General features: G+C 47.5%; 1 protein-coding gene across 4 annotated transcripts in view; it reads right to left on the bottom strand.

The window, feature by feature from the left end:
• NTRK3 (neurotrophic receptor tyrosine kinase 3) overlaps positions 1-23409 on the bottom strand; it is a 231823-nt gene that overhangs the window by 19189 nt on the left and 189225 nt on the right. For 2 of the 4 annotated variants that reach the window (XR_008749358.1, XM_005242418.3), the window contains exon 16: positions 15549-15623. The exons of the other annotated variants lie outside the window; for them this stretch is intronic. Coding sequence is in view for 1 of the 2 variants with exons in the window: in XM_005242418.3 (XP_005242475.1) it covers positions 15549-15623 (75 nt within the window). In the remaining variant the exon portion in view is untranslated. The remainder of the gene's footprint in view (positions 1-15548; positions 15624-23409) is intronic. 4 annotated transcript variants of the gene reach the window in all.

The raw sequence follows: 23409 nt of genomic DNA, 5'->3' as shown, positions 1-23409 counted from the left end.
AAAAAGCTCATTGCAGCTGTACACCTCCTGTTTAGAGATGGCTTGGCTGGTGTGTTCTCAGCTCGCTTCTCTGAACTCTCTTCCGTAATGGAAATTGAAATATGCTTTTCTTTGTTTGTTCCTTTGAAACCTTGGCTGCAATTCTAGCTCTTTCCTGCATTCCCAGCTTTTACAAGTTGCTTTCTTTTCTTGTGAAGGGCTCTGAGGAAATGTTATCAACAGAACAGGACATATATCGAACTTGATTGTTGTAAAAAATGTTTTGTGCTAATGTTTATTTTATTATCCTTTAAGTAGCCCTAAGATTTCAGTTTTCCAACAACCTCCAACAAAATGATCACTTATTGCAAAGCTCTCTGTGTTTGCAGTATCCTGAATCTTGCAGGATCACTTGCAATTACAAGTCGTACGATGTGTTGAGCACAGTCAACTCCCTTTTGAACAGGTCTTACAGCAGTTCAGAATCTATGAACCAGCTTCTCAGCTTACACAAAGAATATTAGCGCAGTATTGCTTGAATGGGGGGCCCCTCATTTACACCACTTGCGTATCTGGCCCTGAAAGCAGAGCAGACAAGCCATCCCAGTTCTAATAAGCTAAAATAAACTTGAGGTCTTTCATCTGCTCTAGAGACATCCTGGGGAAGAACTGCCAGTAAAGTGACATACACAGTCAACCGTTGTACCAAGGATGCGACGACACAGTCTTGGCTTAGCTCATACGGTGGAGTCCAGGGACGGCCAAAGCATTCCTCCCAGCCCTGTATGTCATGTGAGACATATCTTTTACTAAAAATTAATCTGGTAATAATTACTAATCAAATTAATTTGGGGAGGAAAAGTCCCAAGCAATGCCCAGAAAACATGTGGATCCAGAAAAATATGGCTCAGCTGTGCTCATAAAAAGGAAGGTATTCTTTGCAGAGGTATTCTTTGCATCCCAAACAGGGTGCCACATTTTTGAGAGTGAATGTTAAGTCTTGCACTTACTAGCTGGCTATAAGCAGAACAGGCATCAATTAAACTATACCATAAAAGCACTCCAATGCCTAGCCTGACACATAAGGCTGACTATTACGTTTTAAAGCATTGCTTTTGACTATCCCTTACTGCTTCCCTCACAAACTGATTAGGATTAAAATTCCCATTTCACAGATGAGAAAACAGATGCAGGAAGGCTGGGGAAGGCCCTGCGCTGAAGCTGTGTAGTAAGTCAACACTAAGTTGAGTCTCCCTGGTCTGTGGTCAGCCATACCCTGTTACTTGCTGATGTAGCAAAATGATTTAGAGCTGAGCACAGAGGGCTTGTGCTACTGATGCCATAGGAAGCAGAGTGTGTTCAGAGTGACAGAAATCCTTTGCATAACATGTAGTGGCTGCGAGTTGTATTATGCCACTGTAGACTTGCACGTGACTCCCATGGCTACACACTTCTTTTACAGGACCAGCCATTGCCAGAAGCATAAAAGTAAAATGATGCTATTAAATCAGGCTAAAAAAAAAAGGATGCTGGTTTTTTTCTTTTGCAAAGCCAGTTTACATGGCATGTCCTTGGCTTTGCAAAGAATCGTTACCATGTCTTCAGAGAGATGCTGAAAGTTTATTTCAGGCAAACATCTGTTTGCTCAGAGCTGGGCCTGGCAGGTTTCGGTCCATGTAAGACTGATGCTTGTCAGAAGCATGCTGCTTCTGAGTCTTTTCTAAACCCGTCACGTCATCTTCCTACCCCATCTTCCTCCATTTCCCTTGGGAGCCAGGGATGGGGGAGCCCAGCGATCATGCAGGTTCATCTTCTAAAGGCCTCTAAGGGTAAAATATCCTCAAACAGTGGCATTGTAACATCTCCCCTGGAGACACTCCACAACCTGGAAGAGGGATTTGCTTTCAAGCAAATAAAGCAAGTAAATCCTCCTCTGTTCCTCTCTTTAAATCCTAAGACGCTGCCAAGCTCACCCTTTCTCCTTGTTATTTTAATGCTTCATAGACCTGCAGACTGGCCTCTTTATCCCATTGTCATGGCTGTCTAGCTTTGCTTGACATTTTTAGCTCTCTGACTTTCTCCCCCTAGATAAAGTCTCCATGCCCACATTGACATGTTACTCCCACTGCTTTGCTTTTTCAGTTTGAAGTACTATCCTGGTAATAAACAGAACAATAAGTGCACATCCTCTGAGTGGCCAAAGTTTCCTTCTTCTGTATCCATTTTAAGATCACAGTATCACCTACTCGTTTCCACCCCTTTCTAATGGATACTCCCAAGTGCATGACCTGGTCTACAGCCACGTTTCTGATACTCCAGGGCACCTGGCCTCTGCTCTGAAGCCTCATTACACATCCAAGCCTGTAGACTTGCAAGATAACCAGCCACTCCCTTGGAGTAGCTTATTGCTGTATTAGATATGAACCTCGGGGAGCTGGGGGAGGTTTGTGAAAGGCCAGCATTAATGGCCATTAGGGAGAGAGATAATTACTTAATGCTAGTACAGCACTTTGACGATGTAAAGCTATATAAGTGCTATGTACAAGTAGGAGGCTTATAAGGCTTGGGGTTTGTCTGCTACCAAGGAAAGCTGGTGTCTGGGGAAAAGATTCTCCTTGTCCCACCTTTCTGAATGACATCCAGCTGATTAGGAAAGGAAAAGATGGCTTGTTATCCCCAGTGAGTTCGACAGTACAGCAGCAGGTAGTGGAGCAGCACCGTTCAGCAAAGACTGTGCACTATGCCTGCAGTTTGGGCCGCTGACAGAGGTACCATGGAAATCAAAACCAAAGTATGGCTGAAAAGCCCTCATGAGAACTCTGGACTGGTGGGAATCCAGAGACTAACACATTAAAGGCAGCTGTTTGTGAGCAGTGCTGTTTTCCCCCTCCCGGCTCACATACCAGCTCCTGGGCTGTAGCCCAGGGTGGCATTCAGAGGGGAGGTACCGAGCCATCCACTCCATGCTCACAGTTGAAGGTTGCTTCATGGATCTGTTAAGAACAGAGTTTGGTCTCTGCCATACTCTAAGGCAGTATTTTATTTTCCTTTTTGTGCAGTTTCCTTCCCAACTTTGAAATAAAAAGAAAAATAAGCCCGTGCTTTTGTTTTCCTTAGTCATTTGACATTCACTTTCCAAGGTCATTTGACAACTTTCTTCCTGTTCCTGGCATACTTCAGGAAGGCCCTGCTCCTGCTCCTGCCTTGGGAAAGTCACAAGAACTACTCACTGTAGGTGTCTTCATATGGTGCAGCATTATTTGAACTTCCCTTTCATGTGCAGGAAGTTGAGACATTTGAGTTTGAACAGAATCATGTAGCAGTAGTGGAGACCTTGGCACCATTTTTCTCCAGGAAAATCCAACACTCAGTCCCCTCGATGTAATGATAACACACGCATTCCCCGAATGCTGTCTCTGTTCCTGCTGCTGTAGGTAGGGATGACCTGGGATCTTATTTAATTGCAGACTTGGCTGTCATCCCAGGCTGGGCTGCACCAGAACACATGTCCTTTAGCCCTCAGTTCTAGGAGCTGGGTGATCCCTGGAAGATACTTAGCTCTGAACCTTCCCCCAGCAGCCAGATGTACGTCCCCATCAGGACACGCTGATTCCTGCTGCGGGCAGGATGTGTTATTCAGCAGTTCTGGACAGCCTTGTATGAATAAGAGCCGCAGGTGGCTCGGTGACCCAAGAGGACACAAGGGCAAAAAAAAGCAATGCAAGCAAGAAGCAGGAAAACCACCCCTGTTTGGCTAAGTTGAGCTCTTGGAGAAAAACAAACAGCAAACAAAACTGCTGTAGATCATGCCTTTGTTAGTCGAAGTCTGTCAGATCAGGCTGGGGCAGGAGAAGGTGGCTTCTCAGGGACAAGGCAAAGGGCAGTACGTGCTTATGGCTGGGGATGCAGGAGACACTCCTTTCTCGCCTCCAGTGCTGCATCCAGCAGCACTGAGAGATTCTTCCCGATCACATGTGCCTGTATTTTGCCTGCGTGGGTCCTGACAAATTCCTGGGCGCCTTTTGCAAAGCAGAGAGATTAACTGCCATTGCAGACAGAGCTGAGCTTTGCTGAACCTTAGCTGTCCTCTACTCCATAGTTTTAACTGTCACCTTACTGGGCTCTTAAGTACCCAAGTGGTTTAAATCAGAGGTAGCTGAATGTAACTGCAAGTTGTGACTGGGTGTGATTCCGAGTACTTTATCTGTCATTTTCCTTCAGCTTATCCAGAAAGAAAGGCTCTAGCTATAGCTGAGATTACACCATTGCCAGAATTACTCTGCCCACAAAATATCCCCAAGGTGTTCTCCTGACTGAGAGGCGTCACGCGTTACGGCTGTACCAGCCCTCGGGCTGAGCCTCTTCTAAGCGACTCAAAAGCCATCACTGCAAACTCTGCATAGCCCTGTCCTTGCGTTCAGGTCCTGTGCCTTTGCTGCCGCGCTGTCATAGCCAGTGCTGAACATGAGCTGAAGAACACTCAGCAAATAAGAAAAAGCTTCCTCCAAAGATTTTGACTTGACTTATTGTGTCCTCACCATGCAGCACTCTGCATGTGTACGCTCTGCTTTCTGGGAATGGCAGATGTGATCCTCTCCTAATCCTCACTTTCTACGCCAACCACCTCTTCCATTGCAGGCTCTGGCAGTGCCGCAGCGTGGGGCTTGCTGCCTGCTCCCCTGCATGCCAGTGACTGAAGACATCTCACAGCAATTTGCAAGCGATCACAGAGGGGTTTTGGAAAATTACAGAACGCCCAAAGCAACCTGCAGCTGCCTCTCCTACTTGCCTGCAGCTGCACTGGGTGTCCCAGCCGTGGCCAAAGCAGGGAAGATGCAGGTCACTTGCTGCCAGAGGGGAGTGCTGGACTTAACCAGGGAGAGCATGAGGAAAAGAACCAAATGTCCACATCATGAGGTGATGTAAGGAGCCAGATGGACTTGCTCAGGAGCAGGAAAGACTGACCAGGCAGGGTTAATGTGAAAACGAGAAAGGGGTGAGACCTTCCTGCTGTCAGTAGGACTGTTTGGCAGGGGACTGTTTGTTCCCCCCAGATGCACACACTGTGTTTAAACATGAGTCTAAAAATAAAGCCTGCCGTTGACATTGTTTTTCCTTACTTCATTTAACAATCTAGTTGCTTTATGACCTGTAATTCTGAATCACGTTGAATCAAGCGGTATAATTTGCAAGCAGGGACAGCGGCCTTTCTCCCCCTTCCCCTCATCTCTGCTCCACTGACTGTGTTTTAATCCCACGGTTTTCAGCATTCCTAATGAGCCATTAACAAGCTGCCAATTACTTATGCAAATGAGGGGGGGCAGACATGGAGGGGTGGCTGTAGCTAGAGGTAAATTCTGCTACCTCAAAACGGCCTGAGATAAATCACTGCTGCTCTAAGAGCTGCCTGTACCCAAGAGTCCTCTCAGTTATATTATCTGCCATCTAAAAATGCCAGAGGTAATGCAGAGGATGGTTAGAAAAGGGAAACAGAGGAGTAATCGCACATATATTTTTAATTATGTTTGCCAATAATCTATTTGGTGTGCTCCTTACCACAGCTCACCCCTCCTATTTACTTCCCAGGACTCAAAGCAGCAGCACCCACTGCTAGAAAAGGGCTGCACAACCAGCCTGCAGAGGATCAAAGGCCAGTTTCTTATCTTTGTAGAAGTAAATGCTCCAAAAGCCATGATCTCCAACACAGGGACATAAACTGTAAGAAACCCCACCCTTGCCTCATTCAGCTGGGGAGAGGTGAGCGCACCTAGTAACGAAGTCAGCAAGGCCACCACCACGTCCCAGCAGGTCCTACACCACCACCCTGACAGTTGCTGCTAGAGCCTGCCAGGTGAAGAAGAGGTGACCAGCCTCCTGAGCCCCTGGACCACCTACTGAAAGTTTCTTTTGGTCCAGAGTGACAAAACCCCACGCTAGGATCTCGGACAGTGGAGGAAAGTGGTAGCGTGAGGGAAAGATTCACCGGTAGAAGACCCAGTGGCTTCCCAGGAGTCCCACTGCTGGGATGTGGGTTGGCACTGGGCAGCTGTGCAGAGGGGTGCATGCAGATGGTGGCCTCTGTGGTCTTCTGCACCACAGCCACAACACGGGCACCACATCTAGGCTGTTCAAAAGCTACCAACTAAGCCACCTTTCCCTGGCCACTGCCCAGACAACAGCAGGTGCTGAGAAGGCCACTAAACCTAGTCAAACTACAGCCATCACATAGTTTGTCAGGCACCGTATGGATTTACCATTTTGTCTCCACCAGGCTGGAGATCCTTGTACCACGCCACACTCTTCCAGGACAGGCCTGCTCAGAGACATGCAATATCCGTGAAACAGCACAGCTGTCGGCTAGATACAGCTTCAAAGGGGATCTGTAGTCTGCAAAGACTGCATGTGCCAACAGAAATTGTCCATGACTGATCTGCATTATCATTTTGCAGTGAGCTGGTAATGCTACAAGAAGTGTTTAATAGCTCAAAAGCTAATCAGATAGAGACTAAGTTAAACCATCATGATGCAAGAAACGCGTCCATCAGGATTCTGCTCTTTGGCGGACGCAGAGAATGAAAATCAGCTCAGTTTCTGGCTTCAGAAAGTAGGAAGATTTTCCCAATAAATCTCAACCTGGCTACATAAAAGTGAAGTCTCAAAATGGCCTGAGAAATGCAGTTTAGGAAATAGGACCAATAAAACACTTGCATGTATGATCACCCTACACTAAAATGCTTTCAGATTAGTATCTCATAATCTCCCCTACCACCGTCCCTCTCTCTCTGTCCTGACAGTGACTCCCCTCTGGGTAACCCATAATGCTCTGTCTTTGTCTGCAGCCAGAGCCATTCCAGGCTGAAGACTATACGTGACTTAGATAAGGCTCCATTACTTAACTTGTAGATGCTGGACAATCAGTTCAACTGCCTTAGCATTAATCATAATCATATTCAAAATTCATTAAGCTAGATTGTTTGGAAATCTATTTCTTGTTAATGTCAGAATCACTGAGCATAGCCCCGGCAGTGTACAGAGAGAAATTTAATACATTGGGAACTCCCGTATAATAAATGGGAACTCCCTATAGAAGCAGAACCTTTCTTTACGTGCAGCTGGACTCTGGCAGCTCCTGCCTGGTTTGTCATTTGTGAATTTTGTTAAGTAGCAGTGAAACACTCTGAGCATGCTGGCTGTCGGCTGATCAAGAGGCATCTATAGAAATATGTAGCTGAGTATGGAGTTTTTAAGGGGGAAGCTTAGATGCTCAGATCCATGCCCACAAATCTTAATAATACCTTTTGTATCTAAAAACTGGCCAGGCAACCCAGAGACTTTCATGCACAATCATGGTGTAGAGGTACAAAAATCTAAAGTCCTTTAAAAATAGAAACCTGTTCCTTGCTTTCCTGAAAACTTTCATTAGATTAGAGGATGGGGCTTTAGTACTTCACCAAGATGAAAAACTTTGAGCAATAAAATAGCTGGATCACTCCTTCCAGCCAGTTTCCTGTAGGCCAATTGAGGACGGTTCCCAATGGTGCGCTCCCTAATGGTTTATTTGGCCTGTTTAAGCATTTTGGATGATGGTGCTTTCCTTCAGGTATGAGTTCTCACCCTCTAGTCGCACAGTGGTTTCTCAGCAGGGTAACATCACAGAAGTACAGAACAACTTCAGAAGATGCATACTCTTTGTCTCCTAATGAAGGCAGTGCAGGCACAGATGGCATCTCAGACAAACACGTTGCAAGCGGTTTTAAAATAAAGAGCTCATCATCAGAGGCTGCAGTGTCACACCTACTAATGATGCAATTAAACTCATCAGTGCCGGTGGGAAAGCTGTGCCAGCTCTGGCACTGCTGAATGGAGAGCTGCATTTCACGGCAAAGGCAAACCCCAACCTGCCACCTCCTCCCCCTGCCATGATTTAGGTCCCTGTAGAGACACACTGAATATATGAAGCCAGTGGATGAACCTCCTGACACCTAAAATACAGGGGGTTGCCCTGGACATGCCCTTCCCATGCCTGCCTGAAGCATCCCCGTCAAAATGTGATGTGGCTTACAGAGGGGAGGCTGCAGATGGTGACAACAGCCAAAGATGGACAGGCGCAGGAGAGCGACTGCACCCACCAGCACGGCTGCAGTGGGGGAGCAGCAGCAGCACTGGGAAGTGGCAGAACTAAAACCATCAACAGCCCAAATGGTGGCATGTGCAGAAAGTGGGGCTGGGGTTTGGCCATAGGATTGTGATAGAAAACAAGCTAAATTTGAAAATCTGAAGACATAAAGCATTGCAGCCTCTCCTACTCTGTTTGTCCACCCAAGACTTTCTGTGCATTGAAATTTCCTCCATTCTTTATCAAGTTTTCCAGATGCCCTTGAGTAGGAGAGAACTGCTGGAGTCCCATGCATTTTAAACCACTGTGTTAAAATTCTTCCTCCCTACTTCATTTAGCCAGGAGTGTAAATAAATAAGCAAACCCACAAACACAGGAACCTGGTTCCCAGATGCCATTAGAGCCCTCAAGCACTAAGTGGCCATCGTAGATATCGCTAGTTGCCTTCTGCTCCCCTTCCTGCAGCCAGTCAGACACTCCACCCCAGGGAGCCCCACCGGGACCATTCAACAAACCCAACACCCGGCAGGACACATCTGACTGTTTCTGCCGTAATATAGGACTGCTTCTAGATGGTCAGTTCTCCGAACTAGGCGAGTTTTCCTAGAGGAGTCTCCAGCCACCAGCTCTCCATTAGGGTTAGCCACAAGAGGAAGGGCAGAAGGAGAAAGTGAGTCTAAAGAAACCGCTAATGTTCTGCAGTGTCTGATAGGATGAATGACCCCTGCAGACATATGCTGAGCAGACAGGACAGTCCTCAATTATGTCATTGCTGGAGCATTTACTTCAAGGAGAAACGTGACTACAAATGCTGGGCTTAAAGCCTTGGCTGTTTTTACCGCCTCTGGAGAAGCTGCTCTGGTCCAAGAGTGTTAGGTATGTGTGTGCATCATGCACAGGCAGTGACACACATGTCTGCGTATGAAACAGCTTTACAGCCTGAAGAGTAAAGCTGAAAAAAAACTGTTAAATTTCATTCTGCCCTCTTTCCTTTGTGAGAGAGGCCCTAAAGGATTTGCTAAGGTATTGATGGGTGCCAATCCATATATCCCGGCGGGTAACCCACAGCCTCTGTCAGGAAATCACAAGCAAATCTTGCCTACATGATGGAAATTTCCCGCTCGCCACAGATTTTCCCCAGCCTCATTCTCACCGCATTATCCCTGTGCTGACTTCTATATACTTCTCTCAATGTTTTCTAACCTTCAGGCTCACAACTTTGTAAATATTTGCAGTCAGGTAGCACATTTCCCCACTCTGGTCATTCTTTAGACAAACTATTTTCATACAGCTCTTTCTATCCTCAGCAATCAATTGTTTCACACTGTCTTTGCTTCTGCTGCGCCTCTGCAGAAACTGTTGACCTTACGGATACTCTTTGTGGGGCTGAATCAGGGACACATGGCTATGTAATAAGAGGGTATTTAAAATAATGACTGCTGTAGAGGCACACACTTTGCTTTTTGACTTGGGCTCTTTACATGGATGGCTTCAGAAAGGCATTTGTTTCACTGGCACACTGAAAGCCATAGGCTTGCTGGGGAGCTGCCACCCCACGAGGGACTGTGCTTGGTTCAAGGAGGACAGGGTTTATAAAGACAAAATGTAATTTGCCCTGGGGCAGCCACAATCTCACTTTTACAGCAATACTTGCTGTATATTGATCATAACCTGCTCGGTGCTTTATTAGCCACCCGAGGTGCGATGAGCTGCTACTGGCATTTGTGCTTGATAATCAAAGGCATTTGTCATTCTTTGAAATGTTCTGTGAGTAGGTGTTTGATTTGGGTGCATGTAAAAGAGGGCAGCAGTCTGGAGCAAGAGGCAGGGAGGCAACGGGCATAGGTAGGGTGTCCTGCTGCCCACCCCTGTCCTGACCCACAGGGCATCCCCACTGCAGCATCCCACGTGACCCCATGGACACCATCCCACAGGGCAGGATCCCGTGGCTGTGCAGCTCTGTGGCTCAGCAGCATCCTCCACCACTGGCAAAGCTCTGCCTGAGGAAGCTTGAAGAGCAGCAGCCATTGCTGCTGTTCAGCCCGCAGCCGCCCAGCACCCATAGCTCCCTTGAAGCCCTCCTTTCTCTTTTGCCTTTCCCTCATTTCCTAGACAAACTGCTCTGGGTTTTTTTCCTCCCTCTCACTGGCAGGTACAGGTGGCTTGACGCCTCCCCCAGCTTGAATTTTAAACTATTTAACAGCTTTAAATGCACCTAACGAGGTTTCAGTCTGCACTTTGCTGCCATCCCTCTGCTTCTCTGACACTGGGAAGGAGAGTGGTTTGGAAACCCAACCCAGACTTCACTGCACTGGAAGTCTAATTACATGGTAACTGGTGACCTTGTAAGTACGGGGTAATCTGCTGCGTAATACCAGGGTAAATTATCCCAGTACTTCTGTCTTTTCCACTGCAGCCTTCCGCAGAGACAAAAATACAGCCAGTTAAATGGTAATTAATCTTTAAATCATTTGGCACTTACCCAGGCCAATGAGGAGTGACCAGCAGAAGCCCACTGGCTCTCGCAGGGCAAGGGACCAGTTCAGGAGCCACCGCTCTGGGACTGTCTGGTGTCACTTGGCCAGAGCAGGGGCTACTTTGTCACCCAGCCTCTCCGGGTGCCAGATGCCTAAGGCAGCAGGTATGGGCTGCTTTCTCGGAGCTGGATGTAGCTCTCTTGCCTGCCCTGTGTCAGGCATCGCTTATTCGGAGGGACACATCCAAAGCCATCTGCAGGAGGAAGGGGGCACCAGGAGCATGTGGATGCCCAAGGGGAACAGGCAGCCACCCTGTCTGTGTTAGCAGGATGGGGCCAGAGGTTCAGAGTGGCTCACCCGTGATGGGGGGTGAACCATCTGGAGCACTTCCTTACCCTCACCACGAGGGAGGTGCATGGGAACGCACCAACACTTTCCTCTGAAACCACCCAAACCATCCAGGCACAGCCTCAGGCATTCACCCTGCAAAACTCCAGGAAAACCGGCTGAGAGATGCGCTTCATTCCCTCCCACACTAACAGCCTGTCGCCCTGGGGCTGGGGGCTGCCTGTCTGACCCCTGGTACCTCTATGGCACCAAAATATATTTGCATACATTTTAGACCCGCTGACATCATTCTTTCTGGAGACCTTCAGGTTCTTACAGTAACTACGGTAATGATTTTCAGATTATAGACTAATAAAATATTTTAATTTGTTAGGAACATTAAGGTGGGCACTGTACGATTCTTATGACATTTAAATACTGCTTAAAAAAAAAAAAAAAAAAAGAAGGGGGGGAGTTCTGAGTGCATTTCTTTTCCAGACAAGAGCACTGAAATAGAAAGTCAAAATCCTACACACTGGTACCCAGATCAGCTCTGACACCTCCCCTCCATGCCTGTTTCACTTGAATACCTGCCAAGTTAAACAAGAAAACATGAGATTGCAGTGTCCTAGTTGCAGCCCTGGTTTTGGCAAGCGAGCCCTCCTCCTTAGTCACTGTGCGGCAGCGACCTGATCTAAGCATGTACGACTCCGTGTGCCATTGCCCTCTATGGGCTGGGTCACAACTAATGGGTAACACAGAGGTTTTGCACCTCAGCCTATACTCACCCTTTTCTCCCCCCTGCCCATTCGCTGTGGGCTCTGATTAACTAACCAGACAAGACTAAAGCAAGCAAGCCATGGCTTTAGAGCATCCCGTCATTTCCGTGGCATGCAACGTACACCGTGTGCCATAAGGCAGACTGCTGCATCAGCCCCTTTCCTCTGGCTGGGTAGAAATTGCACAGTTTGGAGTGCATAAGACTGCTGAATAAAGCAGGAGCATTTTGGAGGAGGAAAATTGCCCTTGCAGCTCCATGGGTTGATATGGCTGATAGCTCTGTCCTTCGCCTCCTAACCTGTAAAATGGGGCAATGCAACTCACTGCCTTCTCAAAGATGCTGTGCAGGTAGTGGCTTGTACAGTAAAGCAATAAATGGCATGGGAAAGCCTGCCAAGAAAGGGAAAAACAGTCAAATGTTTAGCCTAGCGTTAGTTATACCAGGCAAAAGAGACAGAGGGTTACACAATGAATATTATGGAGAAGAATAGCAAAGAAGTTCCTTTGTTCTGTGAGTACTTTTGCCTGTACCTCAACTGGATCATACAAGATTAACGGCAGGTGATTATGTAAAGTCTGTACTACAAGGCAGAGGCAAGTGTGAGCTTGGGCCTCCCCATTATCATTACCTGACCTTGCACGCTCCCTTTTGCAACCTCAGCATTTTTTTGCAGATAGGATTTTTGGGTGGTTATTTTAAGAAAACTGTGTTAAATTTCTTGCTTCTGTGCCAGATACCTGCTGTTTAACAAACGGGCCATGACTAAGCATAGACTGGAAATTAGAAGCATCTATGAGTGAAAGCAATGAGATTCTGGGACTGTCTTCCCTTAGGAGCACATTTAATAGTGGTGCTTGATTATGAAAAGGATAAATCTGATGTGATTGATGCAACAGGGGATTGGATTTGATGATCCAGGGAATCCCTTCCAGCCTTCTCTACTCCTAATGAATTTATTTTCTAAGGACGGGGGGGATGCAGTGCTCTACTGATGGCAAACAACAGAGAAAAGTGGGTACCTGCTGACGGTTAATGGGTCTCCAACCCTAGACTTAACCACTTCCCATCACCAAGAAGGTGGAGCAAGTGTCTCTCCTGGTTCTGCCCATCCTGAAAACACCAAGCAGAGGTGGGAGCAAGGATCCTACCTGCTTCCCTCTTTGCATTTTCCAACTACCAAGGACTTGGAAAATGCACTTTCCTTGAACCAGTACTGCAAATGTCTCAGGTCACAGGTTCCCTGTGCATTTCTAAGGTACTTACCTGTCTCCCAAAACCATAATGCCTGTATCCCCTGCAATCTTTTTTTCATGTGAATCTCCTCAGTGAAGATGATCAGGGATCATCTTTTAACAATGGGAAACTGAGGCACAGAAGGACTAACTGATCTGCTATGACGGCAGAGGACATCGGTAACATGGAAGGGACCCACAGCCCAGTCCAAAGCTGGGATCTCACTGCTGGACTCTCCTCTGTGCACTTAACTGTGCTTTCCCTTTCACAACAGGAATAGCGGAGCAGAAAGTATCTTTCAGCCCAAGCATTCACTGGTCTGGGATTCCCATCCTCTGCCAAGCCAAGGGGGCTGAGTCTGGGGTTCCTGAGGGGAAAGTGCAAGGCTGTTTCCGAAGGAACGCACAGGGAAAGTGGTTATGTTTCTTTTCCCCCTGAGTAGTTTAAATGTTTTAATTCCTACTTGCTAATAAGATAAAATGCTGTGATTTCTGCAGGATCAAATGGTGCAGGATAAGCTAAGGCTGTTTATTAATTAACATGCTTTCAGGGCTGGGAAAAAAATAACAAAAAGATGCAACAGGGTTGTAGATGATAGCTATAAATATGACCCAGACATTACCTGCCATGACATTTTAGCCAAGGGGAAGCTGTCATGTTAGTGCTGGGCATGGCACTCTGATAGTGAATAAAACCCATAAATGAGAGGGCAATGCTTTCCGTCTAGAAAATGTGGCTGTTCACAGACACGGGCTACAATTTTCCAGGGCCTGATCCTGCAAATAATACCAGGTATAGCACTTCAGTGTGTCAGTGCTCCGCTGGCCTCCCCAGGGACTGCTTGGAGCAGGGAGTGCTAAGCTCAGTGGTAAACGGTTGCAGGATCAGATTCATAGTGCGCCAAGCATTTTGGATGAAAAGAGCTATAAAGAAGTCACATATTATTATGTCACATTGCAAAGGTCAACCCCAGTATTTGTTCTGTCATAAGGACATGATTGAAAGGCAAAAAACAGTGTCAGGGCACAGGGGAAAATAATTTTTTAAAAACTGCCCTCAGGGCTGAGGATACAGAATTACATCAGTGCTTAGAACTAAATTCCCATCCACACCCTGCAATTCAATTTTGGCTCAGAAAGGCATAAATGTAACAAAATAATCTTTCAGCAGCACATCTTATCCGCTGACATATCCTCTGTAAAATCAGCAATACCTGAACTCACACTCCTGTGTGATCCTTGCAACAGTCGGGAACTGCCAGAGCCCTGCTCTGTCACGGATCCCAGCAGCACTTCGCAGGATCCACTCAGGTCCTTAACATCGTGTAGGCGTTCACTTAACCCCCATCGCTGATTGGGCAGGAGAAGTGTTGGGATGCTGGGAGGAGGCTGGGCAGGGGGACAGCTAGTCCTCCATCACCTGGCCAGGAGCATACACCTCCCCTAGCAATGTCACAGGGAGGTTTGGGGCATGGGACCCTGGTAGCTTGTCCCAGTCATGGCTACTTTGGAAATATTTATGACCATCTCTCTGGGCTTGCTGGCACAGGGGAGCTATTAAGAAATAAAGTAAGGAAGCCATCACTTTCCTGCCTTAATTTAAGAGGGGTCATGACTGCTCCACACAGACAGTGTCTTTGGGTGGATTCGCTCAATCCATTTCCAAAACCAACTCAAGACAAGGCTCCCCAACTTTCTGGATCAACAGAGCACTTCCTTGTGTGCCAGCAGCAAAACCTTATAGAACAATCCAGTTCAATGTTTGCCCCTCTCACAGGCTTCTGCAGTTCACCTCTAGAAGCCTTGCAGCTTGCTAGCGGTGGCTTCCGCAGTGCTGCAACACCTGGGGACCCACCGAGCCGAGCATCGCTACACAGAGGCTCCAGCACAACAGTATGGTGGCCCACCTCTGTGGGAGAGAAAGCAGGGCCAACAGAGGTGTTACCAGCCCTCAGCTGGCTCACATGGCTCCCATCAGCCACCACCTTGGCAAACCAAAACGCCTTTGCACTGCTAGAGCACCTCCAGGCAAGGGGTGGGAGCAGCAGCGGAGCAGCGATGGTTAACATCCACTAATCGCAGCTGCAAGCACCCAACCGGGCACCGACACCTAGGCTGCATCTAGACCAGCAGACAGAAGGCGTCAGGGCTGTCATCTGACAGTCCAACTGGTCCAATGGTCTGGTTTTAGTCTGCGCCAATTTGACGGTATCTGAAGGACTGTTGAGAGGACAATGCAAGTCAGGGGCAGTCCCCAGGGAGCAGTGCACATGCCACCCTGCTTGGAGGTGCGGAGTGGTTGAGCTGCACAGAGGCAAACCATGCTGCACTCAGTGCCATCAGAGCCAGAGGACGGCACACACCGTCCACTAGTGCAGAGACAGCTGGACACCCACGGGGGAAGACTGCACTGAAGACTATTGCATTCATCCCATATTATCTCACCATACAGACAGGCCCCAGAGAGTTACTACAGTAGAAACACGTGCAGTTCCCATCACACACAAGAGCCCCTTTGCTGCCAAACGCACTAGACCCGACCAAGTCCCAAAGCTGCTCAACCCCACGTGTCATGTCATGCTCAAGCGGTACCAGTCCCCCGCTTCCAGCTGCCCCAGGGGTCGAGATCCACTCACTGTTGCAGCTGCCGGCGGTGCCAGTCTCTGTCGCTGCCACGCTGCGCTGAACTGGCCCTTCGGACGCGGCCCTTCCTGACAGTGAATGGGTGAAAACAAGGGAAGGAGACAAACAAAAGAGAAGGGAAGGGTGAGAGAGGGAGGGAGGGATGGAGGGAATGAAGCAAGGGGACAAGAAGGGAAAGGGTATGTCTTTAACCGAACCATACGTCTTTCGCTGGCTGCAACATCCCAACACTGCACAACCCTTGCTGCGAGGGCACGGGGCAGGTGAGACCCTCTGGCCCTGGTCACCACCACCTCGCACCCCACACCATCGCCTGCCCTCGTGCAGAGGGAGGGTGACCTGGGTGAGAGTCAAGGGGTGGGGGGGTGGCCTCCTGAAGCTTCTTCTTGGACTGTGAAGCCACATTCCTTGGGGGTTCCAGAGTCCCTGTCCAGACAGGAGAAGTTTTAGGGGGCTTGAGCGGCTCCTCTGTATCGGGTACATAAGCATCCTGCTCCTTGCCCATTGCCAGCCCTCCTGGGCACAGTGCAGGGACTCATCTGCCTCTTCCAGCAGAACAAGACCCAGACCTGATGTCTTTACTCAGGCTTAAGCTCGGGGTAGCCTGAGTTAAGGGCATCGTTGGCCAAATGTCCCAGTGAAGCACCTCGTACATCACCCTATGCTTCCCCAAAAGTCTTCGTCCCGTTGGTACTGTCACAGGTTGGGGGAGGAAGGAAAAAATTCATCCCACAGCTTCTGATCACCCATAAACCTGCCAGCGCTCACAAAACTGAACCTTCAGAGGGGACAAGGGAAGAAGCAGAAAATACAGCGCTACATTTTCCAGCATATCAAAGTAGGAAAGATTTGGGGAATGGGAGGGACAAGAAGGGGCAGGGATCTCAGTGTGCAAATTAGGAGTAAATGAGGAGCATAAGGGCTGCTGCTGACTTCCTAGTAAGGTGTTCATGTTCCCACGGGGACAAAAAAGGAGACAAATTCCCAAGACAAAAGGGCAGTTGATGAGCACGGTGGTTTGGGGGGACACTCCTGGCTGTGCTACTTAGGAGCTCAGGCTGACATCTGCCTGGGGAATATCAAAAATACGGCCTCAGGGTGTGTCCAGCTAGTCATCACCCTGGGCAGCTTCCTACTCCGCACCAGAGGTGAAAATTGAGCTGCTAAATGTAGCCGACAGCTCATTCCGCTTGGGGAATTGCCCCGTGAATGACTGACTCACCTCCCTTCCCAAAAGGTTGAGGTGGGAAATGGGTGGGGGAAAAGCATAGGAAATGGTTTCATGATGGTTGTTTAAATTGCCTCTGTATTAGTGTTACAGTTAGAGAAAAAGAAAAGAGAGATCTATCGCATAAAGCCACATCCTAAAGACAGCTGTGGCAGAGCTATGGACATTGGAAAGAAGTAGAGTAAATGAAGTCATCCAGCAGTGGAAAAAAAACAACCCATCAATATAACATAGTGCAGAACAAAGCAAATTCTACCTCAAACACAGAGCTGAAAGAGAAACATCTTCCTCTGTCAGATCTATTACCATGCATTTATTCCAATAACAAATAACTAACCCAGAGAGTTACCCAAACCTGATTTATTCCTCCATCTAAGTAAATATGAAGAGGCAGCCGAATCTGACTGTAAAAACCACTGATCTCATATGTTTTCCTTGTATGTATTGGAAAAAATAGGAGTGGAGTTTCTGCCTTGCTGCCAGGGGATGCTGGCAAAGCATTTGAGCTATAGATATTGTATCTTGTCACTAATGACTGCAGGGAACTAAAAAGGATTTGGATTTTTTAATGCTTCACATTAATTGATAATTTGGTCTCAGAATCCACAGCGGAACACAGGATTTGCTATATTGGATCAGTCTAGTGGCCCATAAAATCTGGCATCTTGCCTCAGTGATGCTCAGAAAAATTATCATCCCATGTCTTTGCTTATAAGATTGCTGGCCATTTCTGTAAGGCCATACAACTGAGGAAGACAAAAGGTCTTTCTGGCCTGCACAGCAAGGCTCTTTAAAACCCTGACACGTGGTTTTGGCAGGGCTGTATTACATCTGTTTGGGTTTTTTTTAATGCAAGGAAGAAACTCTGTTAATGACAAACATTTTCAGCAGACATGCTGCTGGTTTTCCTCTTGGTCACCACCACCGACATAGTGAGAACTTGTGTCTTCAGAGGGCAAATGAGAACATGACTGAGGCCAGAGGGGGGAAGATGCCTTGTACTGAGCAGAATAATATTGATTAGGCAGCATAAAGCTTTCCCTCACTAATTCCTTTAGCAATCTTCTGTGTTGCTGGAGTAATTGCATGGGGAAGAGAGAGGTGGAATCATTTAAGCGTTCAAAGCTTGACACACACCAAGAAAAGATTCCTATTTTGTGTGTGTGTGCAATTTTGTGCATCGTTGCCCCTTGATTGGGCAGTGAACATGCTCTCTTTGACAGCCTAGCCCTAAACAGCCTGTGCATTAAAGACAGCTGCTTGCAAACAGGGGCTTTCTCCATCCAGCTGCTGTGGTGGAGCTCTCTGTGGCTGTGACTATGAAACAGGGGGGGACCAGGCGGGGAAAGCCTGTGGAAACTCTGACCATGCAGGAATCAGGAGGAAAAAAGAAAGGCAATGCTTTTTCCATGCAAACATCTTAATTAAGGAGTATGATGAAGCTATTTACATCTTAATTTTTCTAGGAAGGTCTTCAGTTTGCCTTGAAGCAAGGCATAATTTATACGTGCTCCCACTAAACTGCCTTATAACTTCTTTGCTTCGAGTTCCTTCTGCTGACCATATTGAGATTTGGGGATGCTCCCCACCTTTCCCGACTGATGTGTGATCTCATGGCTCTCCCGATGGTAAAGGAGAGCTGAGATCATGGTCCTGCAGATGGGAAGGCAAGAGGTGGTCACTGGCCAGCTGGGAAGCAGTGAGGAAATGGGTCCAACAACATAGGTAAGTTGAGAGGAGAGAGTTTTACTCATCCAAGTCTCCCTTGATTGTAAGTGGCTGTGCCTTCCAAAGTAGGAACAGTTAATTTCTGTGTGCACAGGAGCACACACACTCTTTCTGGTCTACCTGGGGCTGGAATAATGAAGCTTGCTGGCATATGGTTCTCCACCTTCTTCTGCTCTAGCTACAGTTTAAATCAAACCACCTTGGTAAAACCCAGGAACCACCAGTTTCTCTGTCCTGCCCTGTACAAAATCCTTCCTTGTGTCTGGTGACACCACGAAGGAACACGTTTTGGATGGATGTCCACTGTGGGAGAGGCTCTCTGGCTCAAACTAGGCTCTGTGCTCTTTTCCATGTATCTCGCAGCTTTCAGGTTAATGGGATGTGCAGAGTGGGGACAGCGGGAGGAAGGGAGCACATTGCATGCAGGCAGCCTCCAGCAAGCGCTTGGGAACCACACTTGAACAATACAAATTAGAGAGCAGGGGAAAAAGACAGTTTCACAGTCAAGGCGGGGAGAAGGGGAACTACTCAAGGATGGGTGGGGAGCACAAGTAGCTTCTCTTGCCTCTCTGGATCTGTTGGCTGCACCCAGGGGACACTGAAACAGGAAAGAGTCCTGCCCTCCCTAGTTAAGTTTTATGGGAAGGAAAAGGCTCCTGAAATCCCTGCAGGGAACTTGCTGTCTCAAGTTTTCACAGCAGAGCTGAACAGGCTTGGGTAGTCTGGCTACGCTGAGAAACAATCCCAGCTTTCTGAATGGAACTGGATCTCCCAGTTCCTGGTAGTTAAGCACTACCCCTCACCTGGGTCCAGCATTTCACTGGTTACTCCCAGTACTCTCCTCACCTCCCAGGAAAACAGAGATCAGTTCGGACAGCTTTTAAGAGCAGCCAAAGTCCTGCCAGCTGGGACCCTGACCTCAGTCAGAGATGCATAGGGGAGAGTATGGAAACGGAAGAGGCCACAGCCTATGTCCCACAATATCCTCCAGTCCTTAATAATCAGTGGCCCAGAGATTTCTTGAAAACATGGGAGGTGTTTTGTGTTTGATAGCCTCTGATACATTACTTTGCTTTTACAGTTCTGTTCAAACACTTTTTTCAAGCCATCTATCATCTCCTGAGACGAGGAGTCCCACCACTTTACTACCCAGCGCTGCATCACCGTTGAATCCAAACCTCCCATGTACATCACCAGGTGTTTTAGGCCAGGAAATACCAAACAACAAACAATTCTTCCCCATCCAGCTACATCTAGGACCTCCACAAATGGAAAGCCAGCAGTTAAAATCCATCAAGAAGCTAAATCCAATGACTGAGAGAAAGCAAAAGCCTCAATTCAAATGCTTGGGAGTGGGGCTGAGCTTTGATTGAAAGTTTGTAAGTTTGATTAGCTCTCAGTAAGTGTGTGAAGGTTTGGGTGGTTTGAGGGGAACACAGAAGGGTTAAGCATTGAGGTCAGTGTTTGCATGAATATGGAGACGATATTAAACAACAAATCTGAGCCAAATGACTTGCAATGCAGCAGCGACATATCCCAGGCGTGAGAAGAGATGAGCGTGGAGGTCAAGTACCATAGCAGGGAGGTTTTATTTCCCCAAAACAAACTGCTCTTTTGTGCCTGTGCTTCAAAGAAGATGTCATGAGATTATGAGAGCTCTTCACCTGCCACATCCCTCTCATTACTGAAATGAAATAAATGGCAGCAGCATGAAAACAGCAACTCAAGCAGGAGAAAGACAGGTATACAGTGAGGAAAAGGGGAGGGGGGAAAGAGGGTGCAGGTGGAGGTCTTGGCAGGGTAGAGAATTAGGGTAGTTACCATTTCTGAGAAAATGCCAGAAGTACAACACAACCTAATTTCCCCAATTAATTCTTCTGTACTTGAGCTGCTTTGTGTGAAGGGCTCTTAATGTTTTGAACAGGAGGAAAGGGAAAAAAACAGAAAGACTCAACATTTGTTCTTTCCTCAGTGCAGAAATGGGGAAGTGTTGAGGAAAAATGTCTGGCTAAAACACAAGATGATGCTGTTACATCTTCCTTCCAGGAGATAAGCTACTGTGCCGCAAATTCAATTTGCAGAGATTTTCATGAGCCACAGAGATATCAAAGACCAGGACATTCAATATCACACTGACTTTTCCGCACGCAAAACATATCAGGACAGGCACAGAGACACTTAACCCATGCACCCACATTGAGTGGTTCCCTCACATCCCCTGTTTCCCCCCCAACTGCAACGTAGGGAGAAATTGCTTCTTTTGCCCCTAAACCACCAGTCAGGGCAGCTGTGAGGCACCACGGCACGAGCCACCTGCACCTCATGGGGAAACAGGTTTCATCTAGAGGGAATGATGGCAATGACAACAAGGAAAGAAACAACAAATCAGGGGGTGGGGTGATGGGACCCATGGGGTAAACAGATGCTGAGACGGGCATGCAATATTTTCAGCAGCAGGTACAGGGTCCTGCACATAGCAAGACTGTGGCTCTGCCTGGCTGGCCCATCTGTATCAGTACTAGGGGACCCCAGGTCACATCTCCAGGTCACTATGAGACTTCTTTGCACTCACTTATGTAGGTAGACAAATCAAGACATGGTCTCCAGGATCCCAGTTGGTACAGGAGAAAATTAAAGTACTTTTCACTTCTAAGTCCTTTCCTCAGCGGAACATATTTACAGAGACAAACCCTTCCCAATGCCCAAGCAGAAAGGATAGAGAAAGAGTACTGTGTTATGTTTTTCACCTCAGGGAAGGGGTAGAAGAGACAAAAGGCAATGCTCAGCTTTGGTGCTAGAAATGGTACTGATGTCGGAAGCTGAATGCGGCACACGCATTGTACCAGTTACACAAGATCCCACACAACAGCCAGCACGGCCGGGGACGGAGCTTTCCTTCCCCCACCCATCGGCACTGAAGCAGAGCCTGAGCACAAGGTCTGGGTGCACCAAACCCGGCTCACTCTATCTCTGGAGATGACTACCCCTGCTAGTGTACACCAGGTCTACTGTAAAACCTGAGGGTGGCAGCTTTTTTATTCCCACAAAGTGAGTCAGTAACATATCCCAGACAGAAATTCAGAGGGAGTTTTCCTCCCCTCTGCCTGTCGCGTTCCCCTTTGTAAGCGATGCTGCAGAGCCCTAGCACGCTCATTGCAGGGCTCCATCCTGGTGCTAGCAGGGCTGGGCAGCAGTTTCCCTCTCCTAGGATTGATCTCCCACGCTGCAAACGTGCTCCACGAGATGGATAGCAAAGCAACGAAGAGAGCATCAGGGGACTTGGAAGTAGGTGGTGTACAACTGAAGGATACACACAGGCATTAAGGGGCCCTAGCAAGGATGCACAAAAAATGCTGGTGGGAGAGTACAGCCAAATCTCTCCAGAGAGTTCAAAGCTGCTGTGAACAGAGAGCACTGTTCAATGATGGTGTGATTGTTTAAGGACCCTCTATCTAGGAGAGCAAGGGTCAGAGCAAATCTACTTTCAATATGAGGTTGGTGTATTAGTCTTAATACCATGCTGAATGAGCTTCAAAAGGAGTACAACTCAGGCAGCTGCTAAACCCCAATGATCTATTACTTGCATGGAAACTTCACTGGAAAAATAACAGACTGTACCCAGGAAAAAGAAAACAATTCTGAACTCCAGAGCAGACAAACTAAAATAAGAGATGGTCTAGATGGGAGATGGTCATCAGAAAGCAACCTGACAATGGGTACTGAAAATTACCAAGAATGCAGGGGTTTTGCTAGACATTTTAAAGAAAGAGAAAAAAAAATGTTTACACAGTAAACCTTCATACTTTGCAGCAGGAGGCATCAGCCAGAGGGATCCTAGACTTTTTAAAGAACACTGACCTAAGGCCAAAGTTATAGCAGAAATGTTTTGGTTCTGATGTGAGAGCCAAGGTTCATAGGAAGAAATATTAATCTTTTATTAAACCAACTGATACTACTGGGAAAAAAAAAAAAAAAACCAAACCAAAAAAACCCAAACAAACAAAAAAGAGCTCAGAGAGGGTTTACGTGTCTAAAATTCATTCTTCTTCCCCCTCCAACAATATCGTATGTTCTATTAAAAGATATTACTTCTTCCTGCAAACCTTGTCTCTCCCAAACCCAAACAATGCTCCAGAGTGGTAAGGACACAGAAACAGGGAGCATTTTTTGTTATTATGTTTAGCTCTCTGTTGCTAGAAATAGAAACGTATTTTCGGAGCCCTTTGCAAATCCTGCATGTGCCTTTTTTTTGACAAGCAGGTGTCCTCTGCACGATGAACTGTGACCAGGAGAACACTCAGGACAAACCTCCAGGAAAGGATGGAGCTAAGTCCCCAAGTGATTTTAAGCCCAGCCCAGGATTTGGGGCAGGATGCCAGAAGGGTAGGACACAGGAGGTCTGGCCACAGGGTTGTCTTAATGAGGTTTAATGCCTACATAAATCCTTCCCCTATGCAACATGTGCCTTCACTGCTGATGTCCCACCCACATCAGGATGTTACCTTGGAAGTTATTAAGGACCATTGACTACGATTTAAGACTGTGTTCTCTTCTAAAGATGAAGAAGTAGTGCCCTTTCCCTGGACAGCTGCCACACGATTTTGTTTTGGAATTGAATTACACATTTTGGGGGACAAAAGGAAAATGATCTGGGTTTTATTGGAGCTCAGGTGAGTTCAGAGCCACAGAAGGGCTCTGGGAGCAACCAACCCCCAGTCTGCTGGGTGAAAGAGCAGCTGGGGGTCCTAAGCCCAGCTCTGGTGATGCCCTCTGCTCTGGACAGCCCCCACCCCAGCCGCCGTGACAGCCTCCAGCTCCCTGGGCAGCACTGGGCAGGCACCATGTGCTGACTTGCTGTAGTCTCCATAACACATTCAACTTGGCTGAGGCACAATGTC

This window comes from Falco peregrinus, chromosome 1 (genome assembly GCF_023634155.1).
Source record: "Falco peregrinus isolate bFalPer1 chromosome 1, bFalPer1.pri, whole genome shotgun sequence".
Lineage (NCBI taxonomy): Eukaryota > Metazoa > Chordata > Aves > Falconiformes > Falconidae > Falco > Falco peregrinus.
This window is presented reverse-complemented; position numbering and strand designations above follow the sequence as displayed.